Source organism: Rhea pennata, chromosome 13 (genome assembly GCF_028389875.1).
Source record: "Rhea pennata isolate bPtePen1 chromosome 13, bPtePen1.pri, whole genome shotgun sequence".
Lineage (NCBI taxonomy): Eukaryota > Metazoa > Chordata > Aves > Rheiformes > Rheidae > Rhea > Rhea pennata.
This window is the reverse complement of record NC_084675.1, coordinates 19,122,856-19,138,002: the sequence shown is the minus strand read 5'-3', so window position 1 is coordinate 19,138,002 and position 15,147 is coordinate 19,122,856. Positions and strand designations below refer to the sequence as shown.

Sequence of the window (15,147 nt, the reverse complement as noted above, 5' to 3'; positions counted from 1 at the left end):
GTAAACAGGAGAAGCAGGGAGCAGAGGAAAGAGGAGTCTGACAGCCTTATCTCCTTGCCAATTGATGGGTCATACTTTTCATGTTAAGATCTCAGCACAAGGCTTAGAAGAGCACAGCAGAGATAGATTTAAACCCATATGACCAGTTCAGGAGGTATGCTATAAATTATCTCTCCTCTCAGCTAAGGCCTCCCCTGCAATGCAAACACTACCTCATAGATATTTTTCTTATATTGCACAGGGTGGGGTTTGGCGGGGGGGAGGGGGCTTAAAACATACTTTTCAGAATTTGAAGTCACACATTTCAGTTTAACAGACAAATACCCAAGAAAGGAAACAGGAATGACTTTACGGTACTCACTATCTATCTCAGCAGCAAATTGTTATGTAATGGGACTCTTCCTCAAATTGAATCTATTAAAGAACTACATCTGGACATTAATGAAGAGAAAGTATCACTCTTCCCCCCGATTCTTTTTTCCCTAAATTGATGAGGAAACAAAAAGTTCAGGAAGGCTCTAATCATTCAAACCAAGCTTAAGGAAAAATCAAAACCTACTCAGATGCAACAAAGGCATGATCTTTGATTGCCTGTACCACATCATCAAATTTGATCTTTGTTGTCCGTGTCCATCCATGATAAATGATTGGTTTCCCATCTGGACCATCCCAGCAATCCACTAGGAAAGACAAGCAGAGGAAAAAAAAAAAAAAAAAGACCAAGCAGTTACTCAAACTATTCCAGTAGAAAGAATACAATATACATCTAATTCTTCAGAGTGTTTCATACAATGAGTCATAGACTTTTATGTTCTATTAAATTATTCTAGTAGGTAGCTTCAGATCTCTCATAGAGGACATTAAATTCACATAAGTAAGGGCAATACAAATAAAATACAATATAAAATTTCACAAAAGCATTCTGATTAAGGAATCTTGAAATAATGAATTCAGGCTGCTAAACTGTCAGTTAATTAGTTTACATTAATGCTCCAAGCGGTAAACAAACTTCCGCAAGCGATATGTTGACAGTTTATATATTTTGTTGATTATAATCCCAAAACTCTAATTTGAGATACATTTTGTATTAACCAAACTGAGCAGGGCCTTTGTGAATTACGACAAAAGTTGATCAGCCAACAGCAACTGGTTTTACAAAGTAACTGGGGAAATAATATGAAAATCGAGTCAAACCATGAAATAAGACACACAAAGACAGAGAGGAAGAAGCATACACAATTAGTGGAGAACGAAGGCACAAAAATAGCAACTGATTTACAAGCGGGTTAATGGGATGGCAAAAAGCAGAAAATTGTAAGAAATTCAAAGACGTAGTCTTGTCTGTATGAAGAATCATAGAATCTGTAAGGTTGAAAGGGATCTCTGGAGATCATCTAGTCCAATCCCCTTGCTCAAGCAGGGTAACCTAGAGCATGGTAGACAGGGCTGCATCCAGGCAGGCCTTGAAGATCTCCAGAGAAGGAGACTCCACAACCTCCCTGGGCAACCTGTGCCAGTGCTCCACCACTCTCGCAGTGAAGAAATTCCTCCTCATTTTCAGGTGGAACTTCCCGTGGTTCATTTTCTGCCTGTTGCCTCTTGTCTCGTCACATGGGACGACTGAGAAGAGTTTGTCCCCATCCCCTTGACATCCTCCCTTCAGGGACTTATACACATTGATAAGATCCCCCCTCAGTCTCCTCTTCCCCAGCCTGAAGAGGCCTGGCTCTTGCAGCCATTCCTCAGAGGGCAGATTCTCCAGCCCTCTGATCATCTTCATAGCCCTACACTGCACTCTCCAGAGTAGCTCCATGTCTCTCTTGTACTGAGGATCCCACAACTGGACACAGTACTCGAGATGAGGCCTCACCAGGCCTGAGTAGAGGGGCAGGATCACCTTGTTTGACCTGCTTGCAACACTGTTCCTAATGCAACATGAATGAAAGTAACTAAGCTTTGTCTTATACCTCTCTCCACATATACTGCACATGTAACAGGGGTTTGAATCTTATATTCTCATAGCGTAAATCAGTGATTCAATTACTGGTATATGATGGAGATAAGATTTAGAAACATCTTCTGGAAATTCCAAGGAAACAAGAACCACAGCAAGCGGACAGGGTAATAGCACGGCATAGGAACAATGATTTAAAGAACGAGCATTTCTGAGATGAATAACTTCAACTTTCAAAAAACAAAACAGTTCTTGATTTCATTTCTTTTTTCTGTCTTAAATAGGGGAAACTGCCTATATGGGGAGCATGTTACAAAGCATTCCACAAGCTCATTACTCACACTCAATACATCGACATCCCATTCTAAGGCACCTGATATAAGCTTCTGTGGAGGATTCACTTCGAAGCTGGTCTCCTGTCAGGTATCTAAGGAACAAAAGGAAACTGTAAGAGAATATAAGCAGTCAACTTAAATAATTTCCCACTTACTCATTGGAGGTCATTTTTCCTCCTGCTATGAAGACTTTGCATGGTTTTTTTTTCTTTTTTTTTTGGGGGGGGGTGGTGCTGTGAAAGACCTGGATTTTGCTGAACCAGATGTTATCACATTCCAGGATGGAACGATTTATAGAACATTAAAAATGCTCAGCCAAGTCTGACAGGTTTCTGGAGAGTATGAAACATACCCAAGCTTCATCATACTGATGGGAAATCATGTGTTTGAATACAGATAGATAATGAGACTTTTGGTAACTTACGTGTTATGAGAGGAAGAAATCCAGTAGTGGGACAAAGGATTATTCATGTTCTGCACATCTATTGATTCATATTTCTCATCCCAAATACTGTTCTCTTTTGCAAAAAGGTAAGTGAGAAACTAAAATATGAAGAGAAACCAAATTTAAACACTTTTGACCATACAAGGCCAAAAGAAATCCCACAATGCAGCAAGAGCAGCCTAAAGAATCTGCCATCCAATTAACAAACTATAAAGTAGCAATGAAAGCAAAACGTCCTTGAGAAACTATTAGAAAATATAGTTATCTCACCTCATCAACGAAGAGGAAGGGTTCAGCAGTTTCTCTCATAGTGTCATCAATAAACTTTGTCATTCGTTCTCGGACTTTACTGAGATCTTGTGCCCAAGACTCCTAAAAATAATAAAGAAGCAAAAAGCTTTAGATGCTGTGATACGCTATATAAAATTAAATGGAGAAGAGAGAGACCTACAGATGTGATGCATTAAAACTCTCTCATCTGGCCATTTAACTGACAGTACGTTTTACTGCACCCACACATTTTAGTTTCCTATGTGACATTTAAGGGGGAAAAAGAAGTTCTTTGTGCAAGTACCTCTATACAGATTGGAGGCCCAGAAGATACACACCAGATCTGTAAACACAGGCATGCACACAGTAAATAGGTGGCCTCTGAAGGCTAAGGCTTAACAAATAGTCTTCTCCCTTCTAAATGCAATCTGAAAGTCATTTTAACACAGTGTAACAGGGAGCAAAAGAAAGGATCAAGTTCATACAGGAAATGTTGATCTGAGTTTTGATAGTTATTTGCAAATCTGCAGCTTAGCAGTGCCTAACCAGTATCACGAATCTAAAATGCATAGGAAGTAAAGAATTGGAACGCAGATAAATTCAATGAGCAATCTCAGAAGCATTCCATTACATTCTATTGTGAATTTCCACTATATACTATTGTGACTGTCTATCCTTAGAGATTGGCCTATATAGCAAATTATGATTTTTTTCCATGGTGTCTGTGCTAAATAAGATTATATACAATGGTGAAGACAGCTGCAATCCCTCAACTCAATCCTTACCTGCTTGCTAACACAGGGCACCGAACTGTCTCCATTCAAGAGAAAATTCCGTTTGACTCAAACTGCAGCAGTCAGCTTGTGTGCTTAAAAAAAAAACAGCTGCTAGAACAGGGCCATGGCCAAGGTATTACCCCAGATGTATGTGCAGTGACAGCTGCAACTAGGTCACGATATCATCTTTGACAAACATGTAGTGTTTATTTTCAGGCTATCTATTTATCTACATGACTAAATAGAGATCTGTTAAAACCTTATTTACAGTATCCTCCTCTTCTGATTCACCCTCAGAGTCTTTACATGGATGAAAAATAGTAATTCCTGTGGCCTTTAATGTCAATGAATAAGAAAAAATTTTTCCAAGACCTCCTGTCACAGCTGACATCAGTCATATTCTATGACACATTACATTTCCTGTAAGTATATAATTCTGTGAGACAACCTCAAGAGCTCCAGATTCCTATAACTTTCTTACCTGCTGCTCATGTAGCAGGAATCTCTGAAAGTCATGGAGATGAACTGCCGAAGCATCTGGACGGTCAGTGTTTCTTTTAAAAATAAAATAAAATAAGTGAAGCTAAAGAAATAACAGAGCGTGTGTCATCAAATGTTATAGCAGAAAGTGACAGGAGGTTGTATCTTGGATTTACAGTATAATCCTACTGCTACCACTAAAATCTTTTATAACTTCAGTGGAATTTAGATTAAAGTTGTAATACTGAGTTATGTAATCATTGTATTTCAAGCTTTCAAATAAGGTCTCCTGGATCCCTGATCCATTTTTGATAGCGATTCATTGGGAAAACTGCCAATTCTGTTTCCTGCTTTATAGAAAAAGAGCAGCATTCATTTTACAAATGTGTTGTTAACTTCAGGTAAGGCATATGGATATATTCTTATATTAAATTATGGCAGAGCCACCTTTCGACAAGTAACTCCTTCCATGTGTTATTCAGACGATCTACAGCGGCAAATCAAAACCTGAAACAAAGAGGCAGGATACAGCCACACTGACAGAAAGGAGCACAGTTGCATTCCCTTTTGTAGGATGCACATGGTACATCATATAGCACTAATAAGATATTTACAACCCACTCATCTTTGGTAAATCTATGGGTTTAAGTAGTCTCATCAAGTTTAATCTGTATGAGATGACCAAAGACTTAAAAAGAAAAAGAAAAAAAAAGGGGGGGGGAAGTTGTACACTCAGAGCAATTTTTTTTAAAGTAATGCACTAGATCTGTTAGTATAATATTCAAAAACTAAGATAAACTGGTTTAGTTCATGTTCAAAATATTACAACATGAAAAAGGAGGTCACAGGCATTGGTATATATCTTACTTTATTCTCAAGTCCATCAAGTAAAAATTGTTGAAAATGTTTAGGTCAGCTCTGTACTTGTACCCAGCCAAAGCCTGTGTGCCACATCATTCTCCAGACTGAAGGTAAAATTTCTCCATCAAATTCTGTCCTTTAATAGTTCTGTTCAGCTCTTACTAAAATCAAAAGGCAGGCGAATTTCCTTGTTGACATCCATGCCATTCATGCAGTTAGGAGGTAAAAACATTTAGCAAATGATAACCAGGACTTGTTTCTATGATAAATTTACCTTTCTGAATGCAACAAGGTGTATCATTTTTTTTTCCGCTTACCAAAGCAAAAGTACAAAAAACAGCGATGTAATTACAAACAAATAGGGATCTGTAAGTAGACTGCAAGTTCTCCAGCACTGCAACCATACATACATGTGAAAAACAATACAAATGAAGAGTCTCACCCAAGAATGAACACAGAGGAATCCTTTTTGAATTCATCAAGAATCTTAAAATAAGAAAGAAAAAGGAGCAGAGATAAATAGTAGAAGAATACACAATCCTCTATCTAGTAACAACCATTGCTTTGTGAAGGGGAACAAACATGAATTTCTACCTTATAGAAAGTGCATACAAGTTGGCAACATACATTTTGAGTTAAATTAATAGAAAAAAAAACATACTGTAAAGGCTAGCAGTTGCACTTCAGGCCTTTCAGGATGAAAACATACAATTCTCAGGCAAGAAACTTGCCATTGATAAGGCACCTTATGCACACAATCAGTCAAGTTACCAGGGAGCTTTTATTGCTTGATAGCCCAGAAAAACAGGAAGTATTTATCTTCCATCATATTTATTCATTGCAGTGTAAAATCTAAATTGCTAAATCTAAATGCTTGCAGCTTGGATCAGCATAGCTACAGATTGCGGGAAATTTATCAGCTGACCCACAAGCAGTTGTTGAGCAAACTGAGGAGTTTCTTCGAAATGATCCAGAAGGGGTGATAACAACAGTTTAAGGAAGTCAGATAGCCTCCTTATTCTGTATTTTACTCTTAGGTAACTTTGTGCTCAGGCTAATTAACTAGATTTTCACGAGCAAAAATAAAACCCAGACAGTAATGGAGATTCTTTACTACCTCATAATAATTTCATGATCACTTTCAACCAGAACAAGAAAGTCCTATTGACAAAAGAAACAGTACTAACTTTCATTATAAAAGCTTCTACTTTAACGACTTAAAAATCCAATCAACAATGCACAAATGTCATCAATTAAGACATTTATGCAAGTAAGTCCACATTAGGTGTTTTCACACAGCTATAAAGGCTGCTGCATTTTCAGGATCACTAAATATATGCAGGTGCCACCAACTTAATGAATCTATGTAATGTACACACGGAGAACAGTAGTCAGGCAGTTGCCCACAGAAATTAATGAAATGTAATTCTGCTGCATTTACGCACCCACAAGGACTCTCTAAAGCACATCATGCTGTGGACTCATCATTGGTTATCTCTAAGCACAGGACAACAGCAGCAGCTATTACTTGATGGTCAAGGTACATTACAGCACAATTTACTTAATGTTCTTTGTGATACAAGACTAACACAAGTATGGAAAAACATTGTTTCTATCAGTAAACAAAACAACCAGACCTGATATAAAGACACTATATACTGAACAAGCTCACAAGAAAAGCTCTTTGTAGTAGAAACTCCATTTCTTTTGTGCATCTTTATACTACCAACACATGAGAAGCAACATTAAGGACTTACCTTCCTAAATCAAGTACTGATGGTGACTGTTAACTAAATGTCAAGTACAGTAATATGAGAAAAGCCCTTTTTATGTTACAACAATGGGGAAAAAACAACAACAACAAAAAAAAAAAAATCAGCATTCACTCTTTATTCTGACCAAGTAGTTTAAAAGTATGGCAACCATTTATGAAAAAGCTTACCGATTTCTGTTGTTCAAACATAATTTTCTTGTAGAACAAATGAAACTGTTCAAAACTAAGTTCTTCCTTATGAGCACCTATTTCCTGTGACAGAAAGTAGCATCCAGTGAATTTAGAATTCTCTGTATCGTGTTTGTATAGCAAACAAGTTACTCCCATTCAGAGTGCAATCTTACACATTCTGCTCTACTTTATTTTTTAAGAATACGAACAGGTGAACAGACTCTTAGTTTGCAACATACTGCTGCCAGCCCACATTTCTAGCCTTGCATTTTACATCCTGACTCTATTTCCACTAAGTTACTGAGGGTAAAGTAGTGTCTCAGTCAGTCATTGTTAGCTGGAGCAACAAAAGCAAGAATGTATGCTTTAAGGGTGGAGAGCTGGAAAGTAGGAAAAGGTGGGGATCTTTACAATTCCTGCAGGAATAGAAAAAACCTTCAGAATATTACCACAAGTGGGAGGGAAAAGTTATTAGTTTGATCATATTGCAAAAGAATTCTTACTTAATAATTCTTATCTTGACTAATTTCCTATGCATCTGTACAGTTAGCAGCAGAACAGATTCAAATCCCATTTTGTTTTTAGGGAACATTCAAATGAAAAGTACGAACATGTAAGTCTGTATTTTCTTAAAGTCATGGTTACACGCAAAGCCAAATTTGTAAATTAAGTGATATCATTTACAGTACATTTAACTGTAGTGAAACAAAAATACAGACCGTATGCTGAACAGAAATAGCAACACCTGTAAGATAATATCAAACAGATGTAAGTTAACAGGTAATTACCACAAATTTATCCTTCAAGAACTTCATGCTGCTCACTTTGAAATTTACTTGGGGAAGGATAGCTTTCAGCTCCCTAAGACTGATACTGAAAAACAAGAGAGCAGAAAAAAAACACAACAGTTCTATTGCATTCAGTCAGCTACTGAAAAAAAAAAAAAAAAAAAAAAAAAAACAAAAAAAACATGTATTTTCTATCAACACAAAAAAGTGATGGTTGAAACATTTTAGGTAGGATTCATCTCACATAACCATACACCTCTATAAACATAACATCTACATCTAAGCAAGCTAGATGCGTTTTCTAATCTGTGGGGAGAAACAAGCATTTCACATATTTTGGCTATACATATATGGACAAAATGAATAGTGCTGCAGAAACTCTCATTTCTCTCCACTAACTGTTGGCCAGATCTAGACAGTCAGCTCAAATGTAGATGTTTAAACGTAGTCAGATGAATCACAGCCTTTCTTCCATTGTTTCAATCCCACTGCAACAGTAATCTAGGCAGTGAAAACATTATACAAACAATATACAAAGAAGGTGAGATGAAACAGAAAATTAAAAGCTCAAGTTTTCTATACCTTTGTAATCTTTAACTCCAGCTGTTACTCACTCAGATGGTAAAGTTGATTATCAGTAGTAAGAGATTGCTTCTGCAATATCTGAACATGACCTCATCTTCCTTACATAACCAAGTCTCCCCAAAGAGGACTACCTTCAAGATCTGTCTACCTAGACCTTCTGAACCTTTTCATAGTTTCAGAACATCCATTGATAAAACAGCATAAGCAGAACAGTACTGACTTCAAAAAAACAAAGTTTTCCAAATGACAGTGAGACCTTTCAGATAAGACACATATTTCAGACTTTAAGCAACATAGTGCTTACAGAGAACGAAGTCATGCTTTTATTCTACAAACTGTCCATGCAAGTAACTGCTCTGTGAGATATTCTCATCCCCATTGTGTAGAGAGGGAAAGAAGCAAAGCAAGAAGCAACTTAGCCAAAATCCATGCCAGAGCCAGATTAGAACTCAGGAAATTCCTGGCTTTCCGCCCTGTCGCCAGACCTCTGAAAAAAAAACAATTCTTTGGGGAGCAAAAACGAGCACTTTATTTGTACCCTAAACACTGAGAACAAGCAATTTCCTCCGGTCAGAGAAGCACAAACTAAAACAAAGAGCTGGGACATCATTACCACTGGCAAAAACTCCACCAGTTAAACAGGACTGGCCTGGAAGCCTAACCTTTACAATTAACCTCTCTACAAACTGCAACACTAAACACAATGAAACTCAGTTCAAAGTCCTTTCCTGAAATTTTCTAAAGGTGTGAATCATCTAACAAGAAAATGAAAAACTGCCATCTCCACAGTGCAAGTCCCCTTGCACCCAGACTGCCTTGTAGTGATAGAACAACCTAAAGCATCAAAGAAAAACTCAACAGACATACACTGTCAGATAGAGCTTTTCTACCCTAGCATTTGTTTTTGCTTCACGATGCCTCACTGCCATTGCAGAACTGGCTTCTAAAAAGGTATCAGCAGGCGTTAAAGTCAGAGGGTACTTTGCACTTCCCCACTCCAGCCAACTTTGGGAACGCTGTTCCTGAAGTTCTCTCTGCTCGCGCTGAAGCCAGCTGCACAACACCACAGCTTGTTTGCAGAATGGTGTTATTTCCTGCCATAACATGGCCTCATTCACACAATGAAACATTATGCCTTATTTTGCTTTTAGGAAAAGGCTTAAATGAGAGGAAATGAGTATTCTTCTCTCTTCTGAAGCACAGCTTAGAATGTTACAGAAAGTTACAGAAAGAGGGCAAAATCGTGGTAAAGTAATATATACATGGTAGAGGAGGAGTTAACATTCTCCTCAGTGTTCCACAGCTTCTGGCAATTTTAATGAGAAGTGTGCCACTGAATTCATTAAAGAAAGTCTCCTGTGTTATGCAAAAGCTACAAAAGCACTTCGCATATGGACCTGAAACCTACTACCGAAACTCAAACATACAAGGCTACACAGCACGGGGGGGCTACAACAGAATGGGGCTTCTTCACATGAGAAGCAGCAGTCCATAAATGGTTTCTTGGCTTTGGTCTCTCAGAACACGTCAGAGAGAGAAATCCATACAGCCAGGCCAATTGCACAAAATTACATTTATCAAAGCAAGAACTCAGGAAATAGTTTTACCCTTTCTTCCAAACCATTAACTTTGCTTCCTCCTGCTTCTATCCTCAAGAGATGTCTTCCCTTTCCCACTGTTAAAATAACTCTCTTACACTGTACTACCCTGTCATACCAATAGTCCTTTCTCTTTGGTAATATCCTCAGCTATCTCTTTGTTATCTCCTCTCCCTCTAAATATTCTGTCCTCTTCTTCTCAGAGCTCTGGTCCCCTGCAGGAAAGAATTCATGTTACTACTGGGACAACCCTACAACTGGTATGATTCTATGATTCTGTAGTCTCCTTCTCTGGAGATATTCAAGGCCCGCCTGGATGCAGCCCTGTCTAACATGCTCTAGGTGACCCTGCTGAGCAGGGAGGTTGGACTAGATGATCTCCAGAGGTCCCTTCCAACCTTACTGATTCTATGATTCTATATCTAGAGTAGCTGCTGTGACTAGTTTCAAACTAGTATCACAGCTATTAGTCATGTTCTACCCCATCAGGACTGAGACCAGAGAAGACTAACCAATCAAACATTTCACTCTGGACCTTTAGCAACTCAGTTCTGCTTTTGCAGCTTGATTGAGCATGAACAAGCCTTTAAAAGCTGGTTTGCATTTATCTATGTTAGACTGCAGTCGCTCCAATACAAAACTGCTTCAGCAACGAGGGAAGACGTGGTGGCACAGCCACACAAGAAAACTAAAGGCAAATAACAGTCCACACTGCTGGGCTCCAACTTGACTATCAAAGAGCAAAGACTTCTGTAAAGTAAGCAACCTAACATAGCTGCACAGCTGAGTGGTAAGAGCACAAGAGGACAAACTCCTTTCCTTATACAGGCAGGGTTATTTTAGACTAAAAAGCAGAATGGTTTATTTTTCATTTCCTACTCCATTATATCACATAGGAACACGAGTGAACGTTATGCACCTTGTGTGTTTATCAAAAGGCAACAAATAAGTTGTCAAAGCAACACCAAATACAATTTTCTGGAGTCTCTCGTATTTCCCATCTTGGCCAAAGAAGGGAACGTTCCACATTACAGTCTGCAAGGAAAAGTTCGCTAAAAACAAATCGAACATGAAGAGGAAGAGCTTCTTACCTATTTCTTCTAGTTTGATCAACAGAATAGATCTGTTTTCTCAGCCAGCTTGGGGAAAAAGGAAAAAAAAGATTTAATCTGAGAATTAAAAAGAAATACAGCCAATGGAATATCAAAATCCAGAGATGAAATTCAACAGAAATATTTTAAAATTAAAAAATATGCCTTTTAATAAAGCAAAAACATTTCCAGTTGCAACATCACAGCATTCAGCCAGTTTCATAACACTACTTTTATTAATAAATACTTTTCTGATGCTTAGTACTGCATTTCCAAGCCACATAACACAGGAAGGGGAAAGGCAAGGCAGAAAAGAATGAACCGCCAGCAACTGCAAAAATGTAAGTGGATAGAATGAGTCAAAACGTCAAGCTAATACAAACCAGAATAACTCCATGAAGTCAATGATTTACTCAGCTGAGGCTGCTGGCTCAAAGGTCTGTTAGATGCATAAAATTAAAAATTTGAAGACGGAAAATAGAGAATTTTTAAGAAAAATCATAATTAGAATGCATGTAGGTTTCAGGTGCACAGCAAAATAATACTAGCAGTATCAAAAGTAAATTTCAAAACACACACAATTTTGGTCCAAATGATGATCACAGCATGTCACTAACAAGCTTATATTCTGTCTCCAAGGGAGTATTTTGTCCACTGCACAAATGTAACCACCTTTGGAACACAGCACTTCGTGATGCAATATTAACAGATAAGGGCAGAAAGAGAAGAGTACTTTTTCCCTTATTGGAACTGCAGGTAGGTAAAGACAACATCAGTATCAAAGCTGCAATTTGGACAGTTAGCAAGAAAGGACTGGGTATATCCTCACAGCAGCCAACAGCAGTGACTTACCACAAGCAAAAATGTCAACAGCGATAAACAATAATCAAGTACAGACACTAAATTAAAAGCTTTCTGGAAAATTGGAATTCTGGGCATGAGCAATTTTGAGGGTAACATCCTCTGGAGCACTAAGGTTGCATTTTCACCATCATTTGGCTGGCTGCTGGAAAGTAATCCTCAAAAATATTCATTTTTCAGCCTAACTCTCAGAGTCAATTGACCACATTGCCATATGATACAACAGTACCAATACAAAGGAGAATTGCAAAAGTGCACCTGGGAATTACTGAGATGCAAGGCTGGCAGACACCACCTCTTGTATCTTAAAAAAAATGCTTCAGGTTTTCCACCTTCAATTCCAAAGAAACATCAGGTCTCACAAAGTGAAAGAATATCCACATACCTCTCTATGATTGCAGGTGTGGGAGCACTCATGACGTCCTGATACAAGATATTCAAGCCACACAGCCATTTATCAGCATCATCTTTAGAATCGGCTGGGGGGTGGAGGGAAGAGTATGGTTTAAGAAACATCCATGCAAAACCAAGACATAATTTGTTGTGTTGCAGGTTAACCTTTCTCTTTGATAAATATCATGGCACAGGCTTCATGTTGCTAATCTAGAACTAACAATAAACATTGTAAATTTAGGGCTGGGAGAGTTAATCCTGGAAGCTATGTCAAAAAATACATCCTTTTAAAAATTAGCCTATCAGAGTAGGTGAGTTTCAATATTACAGCCAGAAAACTATGGAACTATTGCTAAGCTCTTGTAATAACACAATTAAACCTTTTTTCCCCCTTATCTTTTGTCTCCAAAGCAGCCAAAGTCCAGGGCTGTAGCCTGGACCTACAACAACTAGAAGCAGGCAAACAAGAGAACTCAGTATATTGCGTTGTCACCTCAGTCCATAATATTCCAAGCAACCTACAAGAAGATTTCAAAGCACCAGCTTCTGATGGACATTTACCAGCTCATGTCTGTCATAATCACACATCCAAATACAGATTGTCCCAGACAAGATTTAGGCAAAAAGAACAGAAGGAAGCAAGGTACAAAAATCAATGTAACTGATTTATAACACATTCTAATGCAAGGTAAGTTCAGAAGAGTCTAAAAACTGCCTACCCAGCTGTAACATCGTAGAGTTGGAAGGAAGATTCACCTGAACTCTAAACTGGCTTACTACTGCCTTACTTTGTTTCAAATTTAGTTTGCCTTTACGTTTCCCAAATTAGAAGAGTCTTCTGCGTAATTTATCATGATCACATTTGGTAATGCTTCAGCTCAACAGAAGAAAGATGATGCACTGCGTGCCCGGAACAGCCTTCTCTGGGGAAGACTGGTTAAAGCTGAAAACAGGGGTTTTTTTAGCCTTTGATGAGATGCTGTCTTTACAGCTTCCAGTTGGCAAGGTCCATTTCTTTAGTGTGCTGGTTCTGAAACGCATGAAAGCGTTCTTCAACTAAGCCAGTTCTGAAAAATTATTTTCACACACGAGCTCTAATCTGGCTAAATTCTTTAACTGTCTTCAAAGCAAAACAGTCTCTCAAAAGATGAAGATTACGTTTTATTTAAATATACTTTAAAACAATGCTGTATTTCCCCAAGAACGAAGCTAGAGGCTAGCCTCGAATCCCCATGGAAACATTTTTCAATTAGTTACGTTTTCAGAAAGAACACCCACTACCAGTGCCAAACCAATTCTTTTCCCAAGGCAATTCAGCCCTTTATGAAAGCTACCATTCCCTTCTAAGTAACAATTATTTTATATTGTTTAAAGAAACCATGACAAAGTGTTCTAACAAGGAAAAGGATTTCCCCCTTAATTGAAACTTCTATCGGTCATGCTGTTCTGCAGTTCAGCATTATGGCGACATATCTCCTGGTACTAAGTGTTTTAATACCTCCTGGTACCAAGTGTTTTAAAGTACTGGCAGAGACCTGTTTTCCAGAATTGCCTGGAGTAATGGGAGAGGCCAGAGGAAACCAATCTAAGGTACCTGGCACAGTTACATTTAAAGCACAGTGATTTGCTCAAAATTTTCACAGACTTCATCCAACAATGGTAAAATTTGTTCTGAAGTTAAAAAAAATCTGTCACAGGGGGTTATATTGTCACAAGCAGTCTTTAATTTCCAGTGCATCAGACCACAAAAACAGGGTTCTAGTGCTACAATCTATAAGCAATTAATTCTCACACACTGAAGAAACATTTGCTGCTGTAAGTAGTACCTCACTTCTACTTAAAAAAAAGTCACAGAATCATAGAATCAGTTAGGTTGGAAGGGACCTCTGGAGATCATGCAGCCCAACCACCCCGCTCATTAAGCAGGGTAACCTAAAGCACATTGCACATGGTTGCGTCCAGGCAGGTTTTGAGCATCTTCAGAGAAGGAGACTCCACAACCTCTCTGGGCAACCTGTGCCAGTGCTCTGTCACCCTCACAGTAAAGAAGTTCTTCCCTATACTCAGGTGGAACTTCCTGTGTTTCAGTTTGTGCCCGTTGCCTCTTGTCCTGTCTCTGAACACCACTGAAAAGAGTATGGTCCCACCCTCTCAACACCTCCCGCTAAGATATTTGTGTGCATTGACAAGATCATCTCTCAATCTTCTCTTTCCCAGGCTAAACAGGCCCAGCTCTCGCAGCCGTTCCTCAGAGGGCAGACGCCCCAGCCCTTTCATCATCTTCGTAGTCCTACGCTGCATTCTCTCCAGCAGTTAGTTCCATGTCTCTCTTGTACTGAGCAGCCCAGAACTCCAGACGTAGCCTCACCAGGACTGAGTAGAGGGCAGAATCACCTCCCTTGACCTGATGGCAACACTCTTCCTAATGCACCCCAGGATACCATTGGCCTTCTTGGCCACAAAGGCACACTGCTGGTTCATGGTTAACTTGTTGTCCACCAGAACTTCCAGGTCCTTCCAGGTCCCACAGGGCTACTTTCCAACAGGTCAACCCCCAGTCTGTACTGATACATGGGGTTATTCCTCCCTAGGTGCAGCACCCTGCACTTGCCTTTCTTCAACTTTATGAGGTTCCTCTCAGGTCCATCTCTCCAGCCTGTCCAGGTCTCTCTGAATGGCAGCACGGCCTTCAGCTGTATCAGCCACTCGTCCCAGTTTGCTGTCATCAGCAAACTTCCTGAGGAGGCACTCTGTCCCTTCATCCA

At 39.0% G+C, this 15,147-nt stretch overlaps 1 protein-coding gene across 1 annotated transcript in view; it reads right to left on the bottom strand.

The window, feature by feature from the left end:
* The window catches only part of PLCG2 (phospholipase C gamma 2), a 66,313-nt gene that overhangs the window by 28,475 nt on the left and 22,691 nt on the right, over positions 1 to 15,147 (bottom strand). The window contains exons 4-13 of the mRNA XM_062586529.1: positions 12,375 to 12,468; positions 11,129 to 11,176; positions 7,855 to 7,939; positions 7,064 to 7,147; positions 5,564 to 5,607; positions 4,262 to 4,334; positions 3,005 to 3,106; positions 2,714 to 2,832; positions 2,296 to 2,381; positions 560 to 680 (exon numbers count right to left, since the gene is read on the bottom strand). Of these exons, the coding sequence (XP_062442513.1) occupies positions 560 to 680; positions 2,296 to 2,381; positions 2,714 to 2,832; positions 3,005 to 3,106; positions 4,262 to 4,334; positions 5,564 to 5,607; positions 7,064 to 7,147; positions 7,855 to 7,939; positions 11,129 to 11,176; positions 12,375 to 12,468 (856 nt within the window). The remainder of the gene's footprint in view (positions 1 to 559; positions 681 to 2,295; positions 2,382 to 2,713; positions 2,833 to 3,004; positions 3,107 to 4,261; positions 4,335 to 5,563; positions 5,608 to 7,063; positions 7,148 to 7,854; positions 7,940 to 11,128; positions 11,177 to 12,374; positions 12,469 to 15,147) is intronic.